General features: G+C 43.2%; 1 protein-coding gene across 1 annotated transcript; it reads right to left on the minus strand.

Annotated features, from left to right (window-relative positions):
* Positions 1-355: 355 nt before the first annotated feature.
* On the minus strand, positions 356-16,053 carry MS4A7 (membrane spanning 4-domains A7). The gene is given in 8 exon segments (XM_025915610.2): positions 356-794; positions 1,889-1,990; positions 5,417-5,577; positions 5,580-5,622; positions 7,340-7,396; positions 9,118-9,252; positions 14,103-14,262; positions 15,796-16,053. Coding segments are annotated over 8 exon segments (840 nt in total). The 5' UTR covers positions 15,804-16,053; the 3' UTR covers positions 356-620.
* Between the last annotated feature and the right edge of the window lie 7,430 nt (positions 16,054-23,483).

The following is a 23,483-nucleotide window of genomic DNA, read 5'->3' on the forward strand; positions in this document are numbered from 1 at the left end:
GGTAAGTTATAATCTTTGAAGCCAGAAATTTCAGAATAAAGTCATTAAATGAGACAGAATATTGAGCCACATTCAATTGACGGACATGCATTTCATTCAGTTGACAGAAACGGAGCTGTATGTTCTTGAAGTACTTTTAATTTAAAAGTTCTTGCAATCCCTACTATATAACATTTAAGCAATATGAGTGTGAAAATAATACGGAAGTGGAGACTGCATAGCCATGTGACTTGGCCACTTTACACCAGCACAAGCGTGCACATTTTCTCCTCTTATTTAGGGCTGGGTGAACCACTTTCTGTTCAGTTTACCCACCTGGGATTTGAGAGACTCTTTCCCTTTCTTTTCTTTTCTTTTTTTTTTTTTTTGAGAGAGAGAGGGAGCATGAGCAGGGGAGGGAAACAAAGAGGGAAACGGAGAGAGAGAATCCCAAGCAGGCTCTGCACTGTCAGTGTAGAGCCCGATGCGGGGCTCGAACTCACTAGCCATGAGATCATGACCGGAGCAGAAATCAGGAGCTGGACGCTTTAACGACTGAGCCACCCAAGCACCCCAAGAGATTACTTTTAAGAGCAATAAAATGACTCTCACTGAGCAAGTGCAAAACAAAAACCGTTTTTCTAAAGGTTTCTTTCAGTGTCTAAAGTAGCTGAAATTTCAGGAGAGTCTAACCACACTTTGCCAGGAGCCCTGGCTTTCTCCTTTTTCTTCTGAGGCGTTACTCCTATGCATGACCTTGAAGGATTTTTGACATGTTGGATATGACCTTGTGACTGAGGCATGGAAAATGTACTCTGGAAAAGATAAAGTTTATTAGTGGGTTTTAAACTCTGATTTTGGAAGCTTTTTTTGATCCATATTTGAAATGCATTTCCCCCAAACGTATGGTAGTAGCCTTTCCAACTTTACCAAAATATAAAATGCATCGGTATTCATTCGAACAAATGCTATGCTGTGATCTGCTAATCATATTACCATTTACCAATAAGATCATAATTGAGTCATAATGTATTCCTTCCCTTGAAATAATTTCTTTTTTTTGTCTTGGAAGGCAGGAGGTTTATTTTACACCGGTGGGCCCAGAGGAGATCATTCTCCAGAGGTCTAAGCCCTTTAAATAATTTCTTTAGAAAAAAATGGGTTTGAGAGAAAAGACCAGCATTTTCGAATTGTAATGTCATGCCCTAAGAGGAAGTAAGGAAGAACACAGGACACCATCAGCAGAACAGAGAGGCCCTAGTAAGATACGACTGCATTAGCAAGGGAACCGGGTCATGGAGACTGTAGGGAGGCAGGTGGCTGTGTTCATGACAAGAAGAAGGAGATACAGGCTTTTCATGCTCAGCCCATCAGCCTACATCATTCGTTCTCCTTGTGATTTTATCTGAGCCTTGGTTCTTTTATAAGGGGTTGGGGCAGGTGATTTCTTTCTTATTTTTGAGTTTATTTATTTTGAAAAAAGAGTACATATGGGGGAGGGGTAGAGAGAGGGGCAGGGAGAGAGAGAGAGAATCCCAAGCAGGCCCTGCGCCACCAGGGCAGAGCCCGATGCGGGGCTCGAACTCACGAACTACGAGATCATAACCTGAGCCGAAGCTGGACGCTTAACCGACTGAGCCACCCAGTCGCCCTTGGGGCAGGTGATTTCGAAAACCATTTTAGCCATTCTAATAAGCAGGTCTTCTGGTTTGCGGGCCAGAAGGCACTAATAATCTCCGATACCAGTGTCATCGTGAAGGAGCCCATTCATAGAACTCTCTCCTCACTCTGAAAGTTGACTGCTATGTGAACCTCGTTGCCTCCTCTTTCTGCCACTTTTTAGACCCGGAACATCACAGCTCCAGTGTCGGGACCCAGCAGGTGTCATGTGACATGTCAGAGTACTCACCCCTGGGTTCTTGGAGTACAGCTGTTTCCACCAAAGGATGGAAGCGTAGGTAGCCGTTAAGAGTTCCAGCACAGTGAAAATGAGCATCACCACCAGCACCCCCTGTGAATCAAGACAGGAACAGTTGGTGCCATCAGCTAGCCCTGTGCCTGACTGAGAGGAGACTGGGGGTGAAGGCTCTAGCCGTGGAGAGAATAAGGCACAGAAATAAGCAGCAACGGTTTCCTCTCAGAACCGTGGGATCCCACCTTCTGAGACAAGAGTAACCCTTCCTTTATCACTAGTTGTTTTCACTGGTGTGATGTTTCTAGTGTGGATTTGCTTTTACTTACCCAGAAATGGTCTCAGTTCATCCTTTCCATCTGAAATCTCATGTTTTTTTTTTTTTTAATTCTGAAATTCACCCCACTTATTTCTCTTTGCGCACGTCCTCTCTCCCTGGCAGGCTTACGGGGCTCACATTAGATGTGTGCTGGTTCTTTTCAGTTCGCTGCCTCCTACCTGTCTGTTAACCCGTCACTCATATCTTTCAGATTTTCACTGCGATGTGATTTGATCAGACCTCAATTTCACTTCACTGTTTATTTCTTTGGATATGTTGAATCTCCTTTTTAACTGATAACACTAAATGGTTCATTTCAAAGATTATAATTTGCATTTCTAATCATACTGCTTAGTTCTTTTTCAAATCTACTCTTTTTTTCTTGCTGTCATGTTATCTCATGTTGGTTTGAATTCCTTTTCTTTATGTCTTTATTGTTGAAAATATGTTTTCATTATGGTCTTCCAAATTGGTATATAACCTCCAATTCTTGAGCAACTAAACTTTCATATTTGCTGCTATAACCCGTTTTTTTTCTTAGGTTTTTCAAAATATTTTTCCTCTCAGATGATGTCAGTATATGGGTACGTGGGGGAGGATTTTTTTGTTAATTTTTTTTTAACGTTTATTTATTTTTGAGACAGAGAGAGACAGAGCATGAGCATGGGAGGGGCAGAGAGAGAGGGAGACACAGAATCTGAAACAGGCTCCAGGCTCTGAGCCACCAGCTCAGAGCCTGACGCAGGGCTCGAACTCATGGACCGTGAGATCATGACCTGAGCCAAAGTTGGATGCTTAACCGACCAAGTTGTTTTTTTTTTTTTTAATTTTTTTTTAACGTTTATTTATTTTTGAGACAGAGAGAGACAGAGCATGAACAGGCGAGGAGCAGAGAGAGATGGGGGAGGATTTTTTGATATGTAGGACAGACCCATTGGTTGGGTTTATGGATGACTCCCTAGATGGAAACTTTAGGTTTGATTCTGATAGAACCTCAGGAGATCCAGACCCAGGAACAGTTTTTAAGTGAATCCCTGTATTTGAGGTTCGTTTGTTTTATATGGAATTTGGATTTGGATACTGTCCATCCCTGCACATGGCTTGGTGAGATGATTTCATCCTAGAAACTTTTATGGTGGAGTTTCTTTAAGCTCCTTGGGATGTTGGGCAGAGTTTTCCTTGTCTTATTTTCATAAATACGGTACATATTCAGTCTCTGCTTCTAACATTTTTGCAGGACACTCAGTGCGGGCTTGAAGAGCTTCAGATTTGTCATGGACATTAAAATGCCATTATCCCAGCTTGTAACACCTATATTCCCATCCAGGCCTCCCTGGTTTTCTGGTCTCAGCTCTTACTTGGTTGCCCGGCTGCAGGATCCTTCTTAGCTCCTGGAACCAACGATGCCTTTCTTCCTTGATCTTTTTCTGCCTCCCACCCTCTCTTCCTTCCTTCTTCCAACCTCAGATATACATCTTGAATCTTTTGATGTGTTACTTTGCTCCGGTTATCTTTGTGTTAATAAAGAGTGGACATTTGAAGTCAAGTCCTACTGCAACTTCTCCGATTCTGCAGGAAGTTCTCTGGTTGTCTGAGGGTAGGAGTCAATTTGATGTATTGAGTTTAGTTTCCATTGAGTTAAACCCTCATGCCCCAGCAGGGAGGATGTCTCCCTCACCCTCCTGGCTTTGCTCTGCACCAGGCTGATGCCATATCCTGGGCTTCCTCGCACTGATTTCTACCCAGATGCATTTCTGTGCCCTTCCACTTCCTCAAGCTCCTGCATCAGGGGGGTTGCTTTTGCCAACCTCTGGGTCACACAGGCAGACTCACAGAAGTCTGTGAGTCTGGAAACTTGCACACACGTTCTGGGATTCCTGAGACACGTCCAAGGGAATAGGAGAGATTTCATCTATCTCCCTGGCTCCTGCTAGAGGAGTCACAAAGGAAGAAAATTTTCTCCCTAAAAGGCCAAAGTTTATGGTTTTAAAACTATGAGCCTGTATATAGAGAATTGACGAAGCCAATATTTTTATCGTCAACCACTGGTGACCATCCAGCGTGGGGGGAAAAGTGGCAAGAAACTGTTGCAGAGATGATGGCATTTCTGCTAGGATTTGAATCCGTTGGAGGCTCATCTCCCAGCCCCTTCTCACTCTGCCAGCCCAGCTGGGCCAAAGTATAATTATGTGTTTGGGCTTAAAAAGTCCAAATTCTGTAGCTAACTTAATGTGGATAAAATTCAAATAAAGAGGGCTATTTCTGCCTGCGTCGAGGGGGGAGGAAATGCCTTTTCAACAAAGGAGGCACTCCGAGAGCTAAACCTATTGAGAATGGGATGTTTTCTATGCAAGAAAGACTGCTGACCTTATCTTCTTTATCCACTTATCTATCCGTGGACTCTCAGGTTGCTTCCGTATCTTGACTCTTGTAAATAATGCTGCGGTAAATACATGGGTGCACATATCTTTTCAAACTAGAATTTTTGTTTTCTTTGAGTCAATTCCCAGTAATGGAATTGCTGGATCGTATGGTATTTTTATTTTTAATTTTATGAGAGACTTCCATACTGTTTACTACAGTGGCTGCACCATTATACATTCCCACCCAACAGTGCACGAGTTTTCCCGTTTCTCCACACCCTCTCCGACACTTGTTATTTCTTATTTTTTTGATACTAGTCATTCGGATAGGTGTGAAGTAATACCTCACTGTGGTTTGGGTTTGCATGTCCCTGCTGCTTAGTGAGGTTGACCATCATTTCATGTGTCTGTTGGCCATCTGTATGTCATATGTGGGATAATGTCTATTCAATCCTCTGCCCGTTTTTTAATTGGATTATTTGTTTTATTAGGATTTATCATTTACAAATATAAGTTGTCTTTCTGTTTATGTTTTCCTTTCCTGTGCAGAAGCTTTTTATTTTGGTGTAGCCCCAATAGTTTATTTTTGCTTAGTTCTCATGCCAGAGGAGACACGTCTAGAACCCACAAGTCTTCTTTATTTCCTTTTTTGACTTGGCACAATGCATCCCCCATATTTTGCAGTCTGCCGACAGGACTCAACCACAGTTTGGGGTTTTTTTTTTTTGGTCTGCTTCCAGCCATTCAGATCAACCAGGCACAGACTGCTGAAAAAGCAGAGATTATGCAAAGGAGAGAAACTAAGAATTTCACGGGCAAGATATTCAGTCTGAAACTACTTACCGTCAGACTGACACTAGCCAGGAGACAGTCCTTGAATTCATAAGTTGAATAATAGTACCCCTAATAAGCCAGTGAGGATAGGTATTCCCTTTCTGAGTCACACGGTCGAGAGGCCCTCTCCAAGGCTACCAGGCTGTCAGCAAGGAGGAAGAGGCCTGTTCAGCAGCTAGAGAACTCGCTGCACTTGCGGTCAGGGTGCTCGTGGCCTGAGAAAGAAAATCTGCATTGGGATGTCACAACAGGAGCAGCATGTGATGCTATTAACCCTTCATCCGTTGTACTACATCGTTGCGTCCCTGAGTCTGTCTCCCTTGTAATCTGTGCACTTGTAGGGGGCACAGACTATGTTTTATTCACCTCTGTATCCCTCTTCACTACCTGGTTTATCACCTGATACAGTAAGTAAATGTTTGTTGAGTGAGAGAATGCACACGTAACTCCTCCTCCAGTATAGGAGTTCTGGAGTCCTTGGCTCTCTGCAGCACTGAAGACAGAGATGGCTTGCTGACTTCCCCAACAGCCTTAGAGTCGTTCTATTGCTTTCAGCCCTTCCAGAATCGGACCTTTGGTCCCTCCTACACCAGTCTATGGCTTTTATTTCCATGAAAGAGAGAACTGGAGAAGCTAGAATACCTACCTATAGGTGGATCAGGCCCAAGAACCACGTTCACCATATTCTGATTTGGGTCATATTCTATATTTCGGGGCAAAGGGTTCTCGCAGAATATGATGCCTCTGCAAAGACACTGAGGTGCCACACTCTGAGCCAGCTTCCCAGCATGTGCTCATTTCTCTTTGAACGTCATTCAAGGATACTGTGTGTCTGGGGGATGACTGCTCTGCCCTTCGTTCTCCCTTGGCCTGGGAGCCGTGTGGCTTCAAGTGCTGAGTTCCCAAAGGAAGTGCCGATGGAATGGGCGGCGCCTTTGCCCGGAGCTGCCACGTGTGCACTGGAGCCCACGTACTGTCTTGTGTCCTGCGTGCGGAGCCCACATCATGCTGGGTCATCCCAAGTATGGTTTTCCCTTTCAGGATGCTTGGGAAGCCACCTGTGAGAGCCACAGCCACATGTTCCTCTTCCCCATTTTATAAATGAGAAAACTGAAGCCCAGAAAAGGAAGGAACTTTTTCAAGCACACACGTGGGTCAGTGACAGATCTGAGACGAGAGTTTCCTGGTGCTGGGTCCAGAACTCTGACTCCATCCAGTGGGGTGAACTCTGTCCCCTGGTTCTGGGGTTTAGATTCTAGCTTCCAGTATAAGGAACATATACCAGCCTCAGAACACCATCTTCTGTGCCCTCAACCGTAGTTAACTAGATCTTGGATCTTCCTGAGTCAGGATGTGGCCCTTCCCTAAGTCATCTTTGTGAGTGTGTGGCAAGGCAGAGGGAAAGGTTGCTAGAGTATCAAAGACGCCACCCACACACTCCTGACTTTTGTCAGGAAAGTGGCTACAGTCTGTTAATTCCTTGTTTCTGAGGGGGTGGGGGAGCGAGCCACAGGATCTAAGCCCACACACCTCTGCCTCTGACCTTGCCGTTTAGGGAAATTGGCTCATTCTGAGACAGGTTTTTCCGGAAAAGGAAGTCTAGGTTCTAGAAGGTCATCTACCCTGTTCAGGGCCAAGCTAACAAACCGCAAAGACTCCATGGTTTATTTAAAATTGTCTGCCATTCGAGCAACTGAAGTAAACCTTGAAATGTGACCCAGGAGCACATTGCATAGGGGAAGAGTACTGGTCTAGGAAAGAGGGAATTTGGCGTTTACACCCAGTTCTGTCACCGGACCAGCAGTGAGAACTCTCTCCCCTGCTCAGAGCCCTATTTCCCTAAGCTGTCAAATGGACACTTTGAACTAGAGTTATTGCCTCTGAAGTTCTTTTTATTCCGGCGAGCTGAGATTCGACGGCTCTCATACTTACAAAGGGCATAGTTGCCTTTTTCCCAGAAATGATCGAGAGGGATCCAGTAATGGCAAACTGCTCAGAGAAGAGAGAAATGATCAGTTCAGTTGTCTTGTGGAAATGTGTGCACCATGTTACTATCCATCAATCAATAAGTAATGTAAAACTCTTAGAGAGATAACACCGTAGGAATGGTGTCGGTCCATATTAAGAGAGAGGCCTTATTTCTACTCTCAGGATGCTTAACATTGACTTTAGAGAAAGGGCAGATGCACAGAGGATTGGGATTTATGTTAGCGAAAATCACTGTGAGCTGAGGTGGCCTGGAGCGGAGGTATACACAGAAAAAGAACAGTGCTAAGTTACGAGGTGGGAAGAGAGGAGGTTGAGGAAGACCAATGATTTGAAGGGATATGAAGGTGGGAGCAGCCGACAGAAGCACGTAGGAAAGGGGCTCCAATGACAGAAGGTACAGAAACACGTGAGCTTCAAGCACTGGTGTAGGGGGCCTGAGTTAGACTGGGAGTTGAAGAAAGGGGGAGGTACAGGGTCAGGTGTGAAGAGTCTCTCATCCTGAAGCCCCAGAAGTCAGTATTTTAAGTTTATTTATTTACTTTGGAGGGGGGGAGAGCAGGGAGGGGCTGAGAGAGACAGAGAGAGAGAGAGAGAGAGAGAGAACCCCAAGAAGGCTCCCCACTCAGCACAGAGCCCAATGAGGGGCTCGATCCCATGAACCATGAGATCGTGACCTGAGCTAAAATCAAGAGTTGGACATTTAACCGACTGAGCCGCCCAGGTGCCCCCAGAAGTCAGTATTTGAGCCCAGTAGTGTAAGGATCTGGCTGGTGGAGGGAGAAAGTTCTAAGCTGGAACATTGGTTAAGCTTGTGCCTTAGGGGTTGGTAGTAGTCACAGACAAAGAGGATCCAGCATGAGCTGTTCCTGCCTTTCATAAGGGAATGTGGGAGCTCAACCACTTATTAGAGAAGTAAGGATAAGTTGTGCTCTGGGGTCAGGAGCAGGGCTTCCCTGCATCACTGCATAGTTTGCATTCACATAAAGGCTGTATCCATACAGAGGTGATGCCCTGTTAGAATTCATCTACCCAGAATGTGTGATTTTTCCTCCTTTGTGTAGGATACTACATGGAAAAGAAGTGGCCCTTTGTGGGAGGTATGACTAGACCCTGGCTAGTCTCCAAAGAAAAGGCCCCCTTTCCATTAGCCGTTAGATGGAAAGTAGCAACAAAAAAAAAAAAGTTTTCCAAATTCTCAGGGTTACTTCTGAACACATAGCAAGAGTGTCCTTGCTTCCCGTGAATCTTACCATCACCAGTTTGATTCTCTGCAGACCTGTGGCATTTACCCATGGTGCTCATTTTATTTTAAAAATGATCTTTTCACTCTTTACCTGACAGGTGGATTATTCTTAACACTGGAGGGAATGCAGTGGCCTCATCAAAGACCCGAAGAAGAATGTGAAAAATCTTCTACTTTTCCAGAGGTCGGCTGTGAGGCCAGGTAAGAAGTATTGTGCTGGTATGCCCACTGTATCACCCTCTTGCCTCCTGCCCTGGCCAGCTACTCCCTGGGATGGTGACACAGGAGGAGGGATTAGACTCCTCTGCTGCTCTTCCCGAATGGGAGAAACGTGACATGGGATGATGACAGAGAGAAAGCTAGAGGCCTTGGCCACCTGCTCCTTTCTCCCCACCTCTTGGGACTGAGTCACTCATGATCTAGTACCCACTTAGCGTTTAAAGAGCATATCCTTTCTTGGAGACCCCATTCTACTCACACGTGTAGCTGCTACAAATGGGTACCCAGACATCAAAATGGTGGAAGTTGTTGGCTTGAAGTGGGAAGAGTAAGGAGCAGAAACCAAAATCGCCCCCAAACTTGAAATCAGCAGGCAGCACATAATCTGTATAATCTACAAGAGAGAAGACGGAAAATGCTAGGAACATACTTTGAACAGATGAAAGCGATTATTTGAATGTACATTGTGTTTATAAGGAGTATAAAATATGCTATAATGTGTCATATTAAAAGGGGGGGGCAGTATTACAAGGAGCCAGTAAGCATTCTCTAAGAGAAACTCATGTATACCTAACTTCTTCCTTTCTGATAGGATTAGTAAACTAGCAAATCAGGAAGTGATAATATATACATTTTAATTTTATTTTGAAAAATATAGTTGACATTTTTTGTTGTTGTTGTTCTAGGAAAAGTAGGTGGAGAAAATTGTTCTGGACAATAGTCCAGTTGGATGGATGTAGAAAGCAAACTTACCAAGGGAGAGTTAATAAAGGGCTCAATTTCAATTGAAATAAAATAAAGCCATAATTCATCTCACCTTCTTCATCATTGAATTTTGATAATAATTACTGTTTTTATGACACCAGTGGTAATAGTCTACATTTGTTGAACACTTTCTACACTCTGGTTATTTATCTCATCTTGTTTATGGATGAGAAAAATGAGGCACTGGGAGTTTAAATAGCTTGTACGAACCCACACAAATGGCCAAGTGGAGGAACTAGGACTTAGCCCTATTACTTTGATCTAGAATCCACACTCTTACCCACTGTTTAATGCATATGCAATTAAAAGATGATACAAAAACATAGGAGAAATAATGTAAAGTCAAGAGAATTCAACCATTCATACAATTAATATTTATTGAATATCTGTCCTGTGCCAGCACCAGGGAAATGAAGCAGATGAAAGTCACTGCCACTGGCCATGTATTATGTCCTTTACAGAGATGTTCCTTGGAAAGTGGAATTAGTTAGGAGCAAAGTAGTAGGAGGCCCGAGGAGTACTGGGGACAGAGTGCAAACCCTGTAAGGTTTTGTAGGCTATTTTATCAACTTTGCCTTTTGTTCTGAGTAAAAAGGGAAGTGAAGTGGAAAATTTTGAGAAAGTGATTTCTATTTTTAAAAGATCATTCTAATGCTTGCCGCATCGAGAATAGATTACAAGGAAACAGAGCAGGGACATCAATAAGGAGGGCATTGTGGTAATTCACAGGTGAGATGATGCTGACTTGAAAACGACATTCATAGTAGAGGTAGTAAGAAGTAGTTGGATTCTCGTTGCACGATGAAGAGTCAGCCTCTAGGATTTACTGACAGTTTGCATGTGGATTATAGAAGAAAGGAATGAAGGTTGCTTCCAAGGGTTTTGGCTTAAGCATCTGAAATGATGGTGTTGACATTTATCTGAGATGGGGAATGTTGTATGAGGGGTGGGTTGGGGGACAAAAATGAGGATTTCCGTCTGGGACAGGTTACGGGAGAGGTGTAGATATCTCAGTGGAAACGTACATAGGCTGTTGGTTATAGGAGTCTTAACTTTAGAGGAGAGAGCCATGTAAGGGAAATAATCTTTTTCTTCCCAAGCCATCAGTGAAGATCATATTTAAAACTATATTACTGTGTGAGTTTACCACTGTAGCAGATGTAGCAACAAAATGGGGACTGAGCAATGGAGCACTCCAAATTGAGGGTCAGATAAATAAATAGAAACAATCAAGGAGTATAAAAGAAGCAGCCAAGAGGGAAGGAGGAAGACCAGAAGAATGTGATGTCCAAGAAGCCATATGATTAAAATGTTTCGAGTAGGAGAGGGTAGTCCGCTGCATCAAACACTTCTATTAGTTCAAGAACATTAACAGTGGAGACTTGGAAATTGGGTTACTAATGTGGAGCAAGGGGGACAAATCCCATTGGATGTGTTTCAAGAGAGAATATCATTCAAGAGGAGCTGGAAACATTAGACTTCCCACCCCATAGAGGAGTGTTGCTGAGAAGGCAAGTTGCTGGTGGGGCATTAGCTAGAGGGCCTGCGAAGTTATAAGTGTGTGTTTCTGCTGTTTTGTTCTCAAGATAGGAGAAATTGCAGGAAGATTCTTTCCTCATGGAACTGATCACAAAACATTTGCAGAGAGCATGGGGAGGATTACTGGAACGAGTAATGAGGGATGGGATTCACTGCCCAAGGGAGGCTCATCGTTAATTAGAAGATGGGCATTTGGTTAGTAATGGGGAGGGGAGAGAGAATATATGGCACCGATGGGAGTAATTGCAGATGTGTGGCAGCTTGTGGACCTTCCCTCCAGATTGCCTCAGTTTTCTTAGTATGTTAGGAAGCCAGGTAATCAATGGAGAAGGATTGAAACCTATTGAAATAGTTTTCTGGGATAGCAGGAAAGTGAATGGATGAAAGACATATCGTGTTCTTTTTAAGCAGCTTTTACAGTCCCTTTGAGGTTATGGTCACAAATCCAAAGTGGAGTCCGGGTGTGTATTTGCCAAGGTTCGTTGCATGGGTTCAGGGGCAGAATAGGCAAAGGGGCAGAGTTAGAATTAAACCAATGTGGCAGTTTTTCCTTAAGGAGGACAAAGCTGTTGATCGTGGCTAGGTGAGGAAGGCTCCATGAAATAGGGATATTATCAGTAACTCCCAGAGAGGTTAGAGAAAGTTAGCATCGACATAGAGTTGGAGGGAGTGATCTGGAAAGATCAGAGGTGATGGACTATGGGATGCTTGAAATGTTGGGGCGCCTGGGTGGCGCAGTCGGTTAAGCGTCCGACTTCAGCCAGGTCACGATCTTGCGGTCCGTGAGTTCGAGCCCCGCGTCAGGCTCTGGGCTGATAGCTCAGAGCCTGGAGCCTGTTTCCGATTCTGTGTCTCCCTCTCTCTCTGTCCCTCCCCCGTTCATGCTCTGTCTCTCTCTGTCCCAAAAATAAATAAACATTGAAAAAAAAATTAAAAAAAAAAAAAAAGAAAAAAAGAAATGTAGATAATGGTGGGTTTATTGCCGTTAGTATTGGTAAGGTCCAGGGTACGACTCGGGAAATGTTTGTCTATGGAAGGATGGGCAACATACCTGGGGAGAAGAGGTCAAGGAGCAGACAGGACATGATATTGGAGGGATCATATACATGAGTATTGAAATAGCCAAGACTTACGATACGAACTCTACCCTGGGAGTGATAGTGATTGAGGAGTCAGTATCTTGAAGATAAAAGGCACATTATCCAGGAGAGCAAAAATAGTGGCAATGACCTGGAATCCTTCTGTAGAGCAAGAGAACTGTGAGAATGGGGCTCTCTTGTTTTGTTTTGTTTTCTTTTCTTTTAACTGTATAGTTCATCTATTACCCTAAGTGTGTAAAATAGTGACTGGCACAGTGAAGGTGCTCAAAAAATGACAGCTGAATGTATAAATGAATAAATGCATTTCCAGTATCTCTTACTGATTGCTGAAGCACACAGTGAAATGTGTTTGTGATTCTAGGCCATAGGTAGGCTAGATTATAGGGAGCAGGACAGGTCTACACAGAACCAGTTGTCTGGAAGAAGTAAATTAAGGAGTGAGTATTGGTAAATGATAGTAGAATGACAGATGTTAACTGGTTTTATTGTCAAGCAACATAGTCATCAACTGATTTTTCTAAGGATGATCACTTTTCAAAATTGCCACTACGTCATTTGATGTTATTTTCTAAAACACTGATTGTTTTTAGGTTTTTACATGAAACTCATTCTTCTAAAATTTTAATTCTCCTATCAATTCGCAACTAGTCCTGATATTAGGATTACCTAAAAGAACTTTTGAAGTTTGTGACTATTAACAATTACTTGAAATAATTGTTTCCAGTGCTCAAAATATAGGTAACATTTTTAAAAATATCTCTTTTGGGAGGAAGACTGAAGTAGGACTTTTCAGATACTACATAAAAAGGGTAACTGTGTTGTTTTATTTTTCTTTTTTAAGTGGGAGTGAATTACTTAGTTGGATGACATGAGATTATTTTTTTAAAGTTTATTTATTTATTTTGAGGGAGAGAGAGAGAGAGAGAGAGCACAAGATGGGAAAGGGCAGAGAGGAGAGACAGAATCCCAAGCAGGCTCCATGCCGTTAGTGCAGAGCCCGATGCGGGGCTTGAACTCACATACTGTGAGATCATGACCTGAGCTGAGATTAAAAGTCAGCCGCTTAACCAGCTACACAACCCGGGTGCCCCTGGATGACATGAGATTCTAAAATAGGAGCTTTTAGAGACTGAGAGGAGAGGACTGATCTAGAAGTGCCCTGAGAAGCAAAGAGACTGCCTTCACTTCTATGCCCAGAAGAGAGGGTCACAGTGGAAACAGTGCCCTTGGGAGCTAGGTTCCTGTTTGCACGATTGATGAGGAGGCCTTTGAGAAACAAATCCAGGAATGAATCGGATTATGCTGTTAACGGACCCTGAATTCTAGAGGACACAACCAGGCAGGTTTCCAAAGTCAGAAATGAATAGGAGTTGGGTCTTAAAAGGGGATAGTCAGAACCAGGTGGACATTAAAGTCCTGAGTATGAAGGATGATGACTGGGGACATTCGGATGTCTTACGGTGAGGCAGACAGGGAGAAAATGTATGGTGAGGTTAGTCCAGATCGTCTCATCTCAAAATGGTTAAGAAATGAGCTCAAAATAGACAGATCTAATTTAATCACATTGAGTAAAATCATGTGCTTAAATCCAACATCCACTACAATAAAGACAAATGACAGGAGACTTTCTTATGTAGATTTCAAGTGGAGACCTAGTGGTTTTAGTTTATAGAAAGGCCTGAGGAGGACACAGTCTTCCCATAAAGCGCCATTTCATGTCCCAGTTGGCCTGGAGTCAGAGAAAAAATTGAGAGACTCTCCCAGATCCACTGTAGATACGTAGTGTGGGTATGTTTGCAGTATTTTCCACGGTGTCTCCCTTCCAGTGACGTGGACTTACTCCAAGGACTGTAGTTTCTTTTTGCAGAGTGTTTGGTGGGTTGTCCTCTTTTTGGTAGCTGTATCTAGGTTTCTCTCTTTTGGGGATGATGATGCCATTCGGAGTAAAGCTGTCAAAGGCTCCCTTGGTCTTGGGCTTTGATAGCATGATCCTGACAATGCTGGAAGAGGCAGTGAACTCAATTGGGTCCTGAGGTTCGACTTAAAGATATGAAACCATCCAAGATTTTTCTCCATTGTCCAAGAGGTGACCTGTCCTTTAGGATTGAAAGTTAATGTGGGGAGCAGTCTGGAAAGCTAGCGTGCTTGGCACAGTCCATCCATTGTGGACAGAAAGCGTGTCACTGGGAGAAAACTGTGAACACAATTGAGAGGTGAACCATTCATATAGAACTTTCCTTGCGGCCTTGAGGAGATCCACCTCGCTGTCCTTCCAATGGCCCCTGCTTCCAACATCCCTCTCATTCCTGTGTACCTCTGCTTCCCCTGTGCCACACTCCCACACCACACGCCCCAGAATCGTACCTTTATGCTGCACCTTTGCTGCTCAGTCTTCCTTCATAGTCTCGTTTTCTTTCCATTAAGATGTTGATTAGCTGGGGGGCCTGGGTGGCTCAGTCAGTTAGGCATCTGACTCTTGACGTCAACTCAGGTCATGATCTCAGGGCTTATGAGATCTAACCCCGTGTCAGGCTCCGCATTGAGCATGAAGCCTGCTTGGGATTCTCTCTCTCTGTCTCTCTCTGCCCTTCCTCACTCACACTGCCTCTCTCTCTCTCTCTGTATTTCAAAATAAATAAAGAAACATTTTAAAAAAGATGCTGATTAACCCTATTCCACATCTCTTTCTTGTATAGGTCCTGTCCCACAGAGGACCTATATTATTATTAGCTTAATAATTGTTAATATGAACATTTATTTAATGCTTGCTGAATTCCAGGAACTAGGCCATTGTAACTCTGGTCTTTAAAGCAACTTAGGTGTTATTAACCTCACTGTATACATTGGAAACTCGGGACTAATAAGTTCAAGTTCAAATACACAAAGTGCCTAGCCTGGCACATTGAAAGTGTTTAATACGTGGTAGCAAATATAATAATAATCACTATTTTTAAGTTTACTTATGTATTTTGAGAGAGAGAGAGAGAGAGAGAGAGAGCTCATGCACACATGTGAGCTAGGGAGGGGCAGAGAGAGAGAATCCCAAGCAGGCTCTGTGCTGTCAATAACTTGTATTGCTGCTTTTTAGAGGGAATGCTGTAGAACCAGGATTCTGTATGGTTTCACAAGAAGTCCCCAGACTAATGCCATCATCTTCAGACTCCACCCTCTGAGAGGGATACTTTGTCCCTCTACATTCAAGTGGAGGAAAACTTGGGGTGGCCCACCACATTTCCAGATGGTTCTAAAACCCCCATGTTGGAGATAAATCATAGCTTAGAGGACTGCTCTGCATACAGCGATTTTCTCTATGACAGAAATACATTGAACAACAGTCTAATGCAGGCTCCAGGCTAATTGCACAGTATTTTCCGAGAGCATATTCTGTGTAAGACTGAGCAACATATCAAGAAATGCGGAGAACTGTAGAAAATTGTCACCTCAAGTCTTGGAGGAAACCTAAGGATTGTTTCACCCAATTCTCTTGTTTGGAAAGTGAGTAAACTACAAACCGGAGCAGGGAATTGACTCACCAGTTCATGCAAGTGCTCGGAAGAGAGAGTAAGAATCTGATTCCTGGCTGGCAATTCCAAGGACAGTCATCTCCCCCCAAAGTTCAGGATGCAAATGAACATGCCCACCTGTTCCTGGAGCCCAGTCCTCTGAGTGGTGGCTGGCGGGCCAGCTTTCTGCTTGGGAGCTCTCAGCCAGAACCTCCTACTGGCTGTTCCTGCCAGTATACTGTTGGTCCTTTGCTCTCCAGCCTCTGAGACTTCCTGCCCTTTTCTCAGAATAGTAGTTATGATTACACAAGATATGGGCTTCACTGTACTTACATTCAACACATGAAAAATACCTCTGCTTCCTCTTTATAAATTTCAAAGTTTGGAAAATAACACAGACTACAAGTAACACCTAAGAATAAAGAGCTTGTGAAGACTGGTGATGGTCCCAGTTAGAATTTATTCCCCGCATTCGTAAAAGTAAGTCAATCAGTTCTGTCTTCGCCTGAGTTTTCTGCCTACTAAATAGGGATGGACAATAATAATTCCACTGTTGGCTCTCTCTCTCTCAAAAGCTTACAAAAAGCAGGCACTCCATAACCAGTGATAACAATGATGTTCATTTTGGATTTGGGAGAATTTATATATTTCCCCATTTCCCAGGCTCTTAGGGCAGACTGAAAGCAACCTATGGGGACTTGCTGTCCAACTGTCACTTCTCTGAGTGCCTCTTTGTTCTGTGCCCCCTCTGGCTTCATCTCTTTGTGCTCTGGGAAGTCCAGGCACATCTTGGGAAGGATTCAGTGGGTGGGGGTCAGAGGCAGAGCCCCTGGCTACGTACAAGCTCACATTCTGGGAAGTACCGGGTGTTGGGGGGACATTGTTGCCACTTGTCAAAGCCTTTTACGGCTGCTTGCACAGCACCCTCTGCTCAGATCATTCTAGGGAGTGTGGCCCGCAGCAGCGGCAGGCGGCATGACGTTCTCCATACTTTCTCAGTTTCCTGATGGCGGCAAGGCTCTCTGCTGGGAGAGGAGCAAACCTAAGCCAGGGGTGTTTAAGAAACTCATAGGATACTTGGAGAGAGTTTTAGTCCAATCCTTTTATTCTCCAGACGAGGAGCCCACCACAGGTCACTCATCATGGGACTAGAATCCAAGGGTTTTGGCAGCTGGGTCCAGGTGTGCACCAGGGCAACAGTCTGTCACTTTGTCATCGTCTTCATCCCCATGGCCAATGTCATCGTCACTGAGGAAAACCCTCGTGGTCCAGACCTTCCTCTGGGTCTGCTGACTACTAAACAAGTTGTCAAAGGAGGATGCTGGTCATTGGGCTTCTCTCACATCTCTTCTAAGTCTGAGAAGGAATTCATGGGAAAATCAGTTAAATATCCGGTCAGTTTTCTCATATATAAAGGGATAATGAAAAGGTTTTCAGAATTTTTGTGAGGATTCAGTCATATATTGTCACGTATGTAAGTCTATATACTGTGCTCAGCAGAGAATCTTGACATATATTAGAATTCAAAAAAATCTGTATTCTTTGCCCAACATCTTCTCCCACCCCCTTTACAGAAAAGTGTATTTCAGGTCTCAATAGTTTTTCTACATTAACTCTAAATCCATCCTCCTGGGTATTGATTGAAATACCTTAGCCCTTTGCAGAGTTCTAGTGCTCTAGACGGCAAACGATTCATGGTGCTGAGCTTGCTTCAAGGGTGCAGACTAGTGATTTCCCAATTTTCCACCCTCTCCACCCCAGGCTGACTGTGAAGTTAGAAAACGTAGAAGTGGATCTCAGATCTCTATGACCTTGAACAGAGATGACTGACATTTTTTTTTTCTCCAGAAATAGGGGACTCTGACTATCCAGGAGAGGTTCCCAGAGCACGGTTCATTATTCTCTTTGGGATCTGAGCTGCCCTTTTCTTTCTTTCTTTTTTTAATAATATATATATTTATTTATTTTTTAAATTGACATCCAAGTTAGTTAGCATGTAGTGCAATAATGATTTTAGGAGTAGATTCCAGTGATTCGTCCCCTACATGTAACATCCAGTGCTCATCCCAACAAGTGTCTTCCTTAATTCCCCTTGCCCATTTAGCCCATCCCTCCACCCACAATCCCTCCAGCAACCCTCAGTTTGTTCTCTATATTTAAGAGTCTCTTCCGTTTTGTCCCCCTCCCTGTTTTTATATTATTTTTGCTTCCCTTCCCTTCTGTTCATCTGCTTTGTGTCTTAAATTTCACATATGAGTGACATCATATGATATTTGTCTTTCTCTAATGGATTTCGCTTAGCATGATACCCTCCAGTTCCATCCATGTAGTTGCAAATGGCAAGATTTCGTTCTCTTTGATTGCTGAGTAATATTCCATTGTGTGTGTGTGTGTGTGTGTGTGTGTGTGTGTGTGTGTGTGTGTACCACATCTTCTTCATCCATTCATCTGTCAATGGACATTTGGGCTCTTTCCATACTTTGGCTATTGTGGATAGTGCTGCTATAAACATGGGGGTGCATGTGCTCCTTTGAAACAGCACACCTGTATTCCTTGGGTAAATGCCTAGTAGTGCAATTGCTGGGTCGTAGGGTAGCTCTATGCTTCATTTTTTGAGGAACCTCCAGACTGTTTTCCAGATGAGCTCCTCTTTTCTGTCTTTCTGCTCAGCTATCCATAATGTAGATTTTCATCATCAGGGAGCAAGTTGGGTGCTCAGGGGGAAGAAGAAAGATAACAAAGAGGAAGCCTAGCACCTAAATAAGAAATTAGTGCATTCCCAAGAATCTCCAGCAAAATTTTTCTTGAGTCTAATTGGCTAGAACCATGTCACATTGCCATTTCTATCCACAAGGAAGGCTAGAAAATACCGTTGTGTGTGTGTGTGTGTGTGTGTGTGTGTGTGTGTGTGTGTGTGTGTGTTTAGCTGTGCACTACACAATTCTTGAATAAAGTCACCATGAGTCTGTAAGAAAGATAGGGAGACCCAACAATGAAGAAGCAAATTATCTTCTTACAATTAGTGTTGAATTTGCAAGATAATTTCTATTGATGTATGTGTATTCATCTTGGTGAGCTGGATTCCTTGTAGGGGTCACATAAGCTGATTATGAACTCATTTGAAGATATAGCTGAAAATATTTGAAAAACTATGAAACAACACATTTAAGACTTTATAAGATTTCTTTCTATTTTCTTAAACCAAATGGTAGCTGTGTAAGGATATGAAACCATTTTACTATCACTTAGCAGATATTATTAAAAGGCATTTGAAGGATGCCTGGGTGGCTCAGTCGGTTAAGCATGTGATTCTTGGTTTTGGCTCAGTTCAAGATCTCACGGTTCATGGGTTTGAGCCCCACATTGGGTTCTGTGCTGGTGGCATGCAGCCTGCTTGGGATCCACTCTCTCCCTCTCTCTCTACCCCTCCCCCGCTCAAACTGTGTCTGTCTCTCTCAAAATAAATAAATAAATAAACTTAAAAAAATGAATTTGGAAGAATTTTATATTTCGTTTTTAAACACACACACACACACACACCCCTACGTTATATCAAATTTTAATGGCATTTTAAAGAGAAAAATTTCTTCGTCAGTTTTTTCCTATAATTTTGACTAGCAATTAATTTTGAGTGTGAAAGGTAAATATTTCTAGGAAATAAATCAAAACTGAATATACTGTCTCACAACAACTGATTCAACCCACTGAAGCTGATAAATGATTATAAATTTTGAATAGTAAGACTTATTCTAAACTCATTTTCCCCATCAAGAGTGCTAGTTTTCAGTCTTCAGTTTACATAACCGCTATGAAACGGCCTTCTTAGCAGTTGGAAAAACCCTGACTTTCCCCACTCAGTGATTTCTTAATGAATTTCCTCTCTGGGGTATTTCCTTACAGTCACATGTATAAACACAAATCAGATTTCTTGCTTGCTTGCTTGCTTGCTTGCTTTCTCTCTTTCTCTCTCTCTTTTCCTTCCTTCCTCCCTCCCTCTCTCCTTTTCTTTTCTTTTCTTTTTTCTTTCTTTTCTTTCTTTCTTTCTTTCTTTCTTTCTTTCTTTCTTTCTTTCTTTCTTTCTCTGTCTGTCTCTCTGTCTGTCTCTGTCTCTCTCTCTCATGTTTGGTAGCTCTGATGATGTTTATTTTACTCTTTGACACATGTCAAATCTTACCAGATAATGGGATTAAAATCTTATGAACTTTCTGATTCAATATACATGTGATGTGAGATTCTTAATATTGAATTTTGAAAAGCTATCTTATTGATATGAAATGTCACCTTCATTTTAAGTAAGTGGGATTCAGACAAAACCCCTTCACCACTTAACTGATTACAATCATACTAATTCTTGGCATTCGATAGTCAACTAGATTTACTGCTACAGATATTTCTTATTTATTTAATCTATAACGATTTTCATTTAAAATTACACTTACTTGTGATTATTTTTATTGTAGTAAGTAATATTGCCCCAATATGTACAGTGATGACATTATTTTAATGCATTTATTTAAGTAGAAAAAGTGAGTTAGTTAAAATAGGTAAATTACTACTGGTGTATAGTCATGTTTCTTTAATTATAGAATGTGGGGATACAGCACTTTTTCTGAGGAAGAACATCCCAATTCTTCTCTAAGGAGCATCCCATGGTGTTAAGGAATTTAACAGCTCAATTCCTCAAGCATGAGTATAGTAGCAATACGAAGAAAAGAAAAATAATATAGCACTTTTTTTCTTTGGCTTTTCAAAATCTTTGTAACTTATACTTGAAAAAGCAGGATTCAAAGAATGCAAAGAAAACAATCTTATTCTTTCCCCACAGCAGTTCTGTCCAAACATCCTCAATAGGACTGCATCTCCCCAGCTTCTTATTTAAAATCTAAGGCAAGTTGCTTTCAGGGAGTAAAGAGTTCAAGCCACTTGAGTATTTAAAATGTACTGTTTTACATAAGAATCAAATTTTATTTTTTTTAAATATGAAATTTATTGTCAGATTGGTTTCCATACGACACCCAGTGCTCATCCCAACAGGTGCCCTCCTAAATGCCCATCACCCACCCACCCCTCCCTCCCACCCCCCATCAACCCTCAGTTTATTCTCAGTTTTTAAGAGTCTCTTATGGTTTGACTCCCTCCCTTTCTTTTTTTTTTTCCTTCCCCTCCTCCACGGTCTTCTGTTAAGTTTCTCAGGATCCACATAAGAGTGAAAACATATGGTATCTTTCTCTGTATGACTTATTTCACTTAGCATAACACTCTCCAGTTCCGTACACAATAAAGAAATTGTGATTTATATACACAATGGAATACTACTTGGCAATGAGAAAGAATGAAATATGGCCTTTTGTAGCAAGAATCAAAATTTCAACTGTCATTTACTGTGAAAACACCTCTCAGTTTGGGTCTGCTTTAGACAGGACACCTCCTTCCTGGAGGAAAGAGTACTCTCTCTTTTTATCTGACACTCCTCCCCAGCTTGCTAAGGGAGATTTCTGTTCCTTGCAGACTAAGGGGCAGAAATGAGGAGAGCTGAAGGGCAGAAAACATCTTCCTCGATTGGTACCTTTCCACCTTGATGTCAGGCTGGTAGGGGTTGAGCACACTGGGGGTCCATCACTGGGATTCCTTGGCTTGGCGCCTTTGGGATTCCAAGGCACTTATTAGCTAGGTGCTCATGATTCCCCCTACATCCCACCCCAGACTGTTCATCGAAAATCTCCAGTCTCATTCTCTTCAGGTCTCCTTGCTTCACCTGATGTCCCTTTGCAGCAAGGTCTAAGACCACTCAGGTGGTTTCTTCCACATGGCTTACATGTGGAAGGACAGGCCATCCCAATACTATTCTTCCCGCTTAGCTGTGGCAGACAGACTCTAGGGTGCTCTATTGCTTCCTGCTTCCGGTGTTCTGGCCCTTTTGGGATTGCTTCCCCCTGAGTGTAGGTGAGACCTATGACTTGTTTTGAGTAAATAGAATACAGCACAGTGACAGAATGTGTGTGATTATGTGCATGTGATTACATGATCACATTACAGGAGGCCCGCATGTCTTCCTGGCATCTCTTTCTCTTTCTTGCTGGCTTTGAGGAAGCAGGCAGCCATGTTGAGGAGCTCCACGTGGCCAGGGACTGTGGGCTGCCTTTAGGAACTTAAGAGTAGACTCTAACCAACAGCCTACAAAGACTTCCAGGCAATTACTCAGGGGGAAAAAAATGGTGGGCAGGGGGTGGGGTGGGGCTCCATCCCTCTGTCCTACAGCTGCAAGGAATTGGATTCTGTCACCAACTGGGGAAACTTGAACGTGAATCCTTCTCCCAGACAAGCCTCAGTTGAGACCAAAGCACTGCCAACACTTTGATTGCAGCCTTGTGAGACCCTGAAGCAAAGAACCCAGTTAAACCGTGCAGAGTCCTGACCTATAGAAACTGTGAGATGATAAAGCCATGTTGCCTCAAACCTCTAAGGCTGTGGTAATTTGTATGCAGTGATAGATAAATACACTGGCCATCAGGGTCAAAAGCCCTAGCCCTGGCCTCTTTTAGTTCCTTGAGTGTATTAGACTCAAGTCTATCAACTTCCCCAAACTGTGAGGCTCCATATTAAGTTCCCCCCGGGGGTCCCCTTGCCACTTGTCTCTGAGCCTAGAGATGAGGGAGTTCTCCTACAGTGGGAAGAGGGAGGGCGGGAAACTCAGAGAACCGCCACGATTTTCTTCCGGTTAGATTGTCAGTAAAGTTTTCAAGTGACAGTCTGTTGCTAATGAAATTCTCTGAGTTTCAACTCCATATTTAAATTTCTTTTATAGGCTGGTTGAGAAAACCATTTTTGGCTATTTCTTTTGCAACTTCTGCTCCAGTGAATGGCACTTCCGTTTGTAGACAGGGAGCAATCATCAAATAAGTCCCCTGGCAAATCAAGAAGGGGGTGGTGATGGTGCTGGGAGTAGTCCCCCCAAGTGCAGGAAGTAAGGGGAAGCATGGCCTGTAGAAATTTTTAAAATAATAACAAAACTGCCATCCGACTTATAACATCCACGTGTAAGCAATTCTAAACAATACCGATAATAAAATACTCTTCGGGGGAAAAAAATCTTTCGTTGATCTAAAGTCTGAAATAAAAGCGGCCCGTTCCTGGGCAGATCCCTCCCACCTGCTCCGTCCTTGGCAGGACGCGGGGCCATCTATTGGAACCTGAGCACAATCCCCTGCTGTGTGAGTCCTGTAAACATCCGGAAGGGACAGCTTCAGCTTCTAGCCTTTCCAATACTTTCTGCTCTTCCGCGGGCCCCTTTGCTGCCATCTGCTGGGAAACTGTGAAAAGCACATAAATCCGTGATGGTTGCGAAAGTGACGAGCCTCACAGATGGGTGTGCGAGCGCGCACTCCTATGTGGTGCTGCTGTGCGGGTGCGCGCGGGCGTACACGCAACTCAGAAAGCACATGGAGCGTTTGGCTTTGTCTAACATATAAAGAATTCCATGAAAATCTTCCACCTTGCTTTTCTTTTCGTTTGGCCTAGCGGGAATGGTGCCAGGAGATCACTTGGGTGGGCCTCCGGATGAGTGTTGAGCGGGAAGCGGGGAAGGAGGAGGCGGGACGCTTTGGAGAAAGTGAAGGAGTCAGGCTGTGGCTGGGTGGGCTTCGCTTTGTTGTCGAGGAGAGCACAGCGGGGAAGGAAAGGAAGGGGAGAAGGCAGCTCACCAGTACAGAAGGACGGTG

The sequence above is a fragment of the Puma concolor genome, chromosome D1 (genome assembly GCF_028749965.1).
Source record: "Puma concolor isolate L17-30 chromosome D1, mPumCon1.1.hap2, whole genome shotgun sequence".
Taxonomy (NCBI): Eukaryota; Metazoa; Chordata; class Mammalia; order Carnivora; family Felidae; genus Puma; species Puma concolor.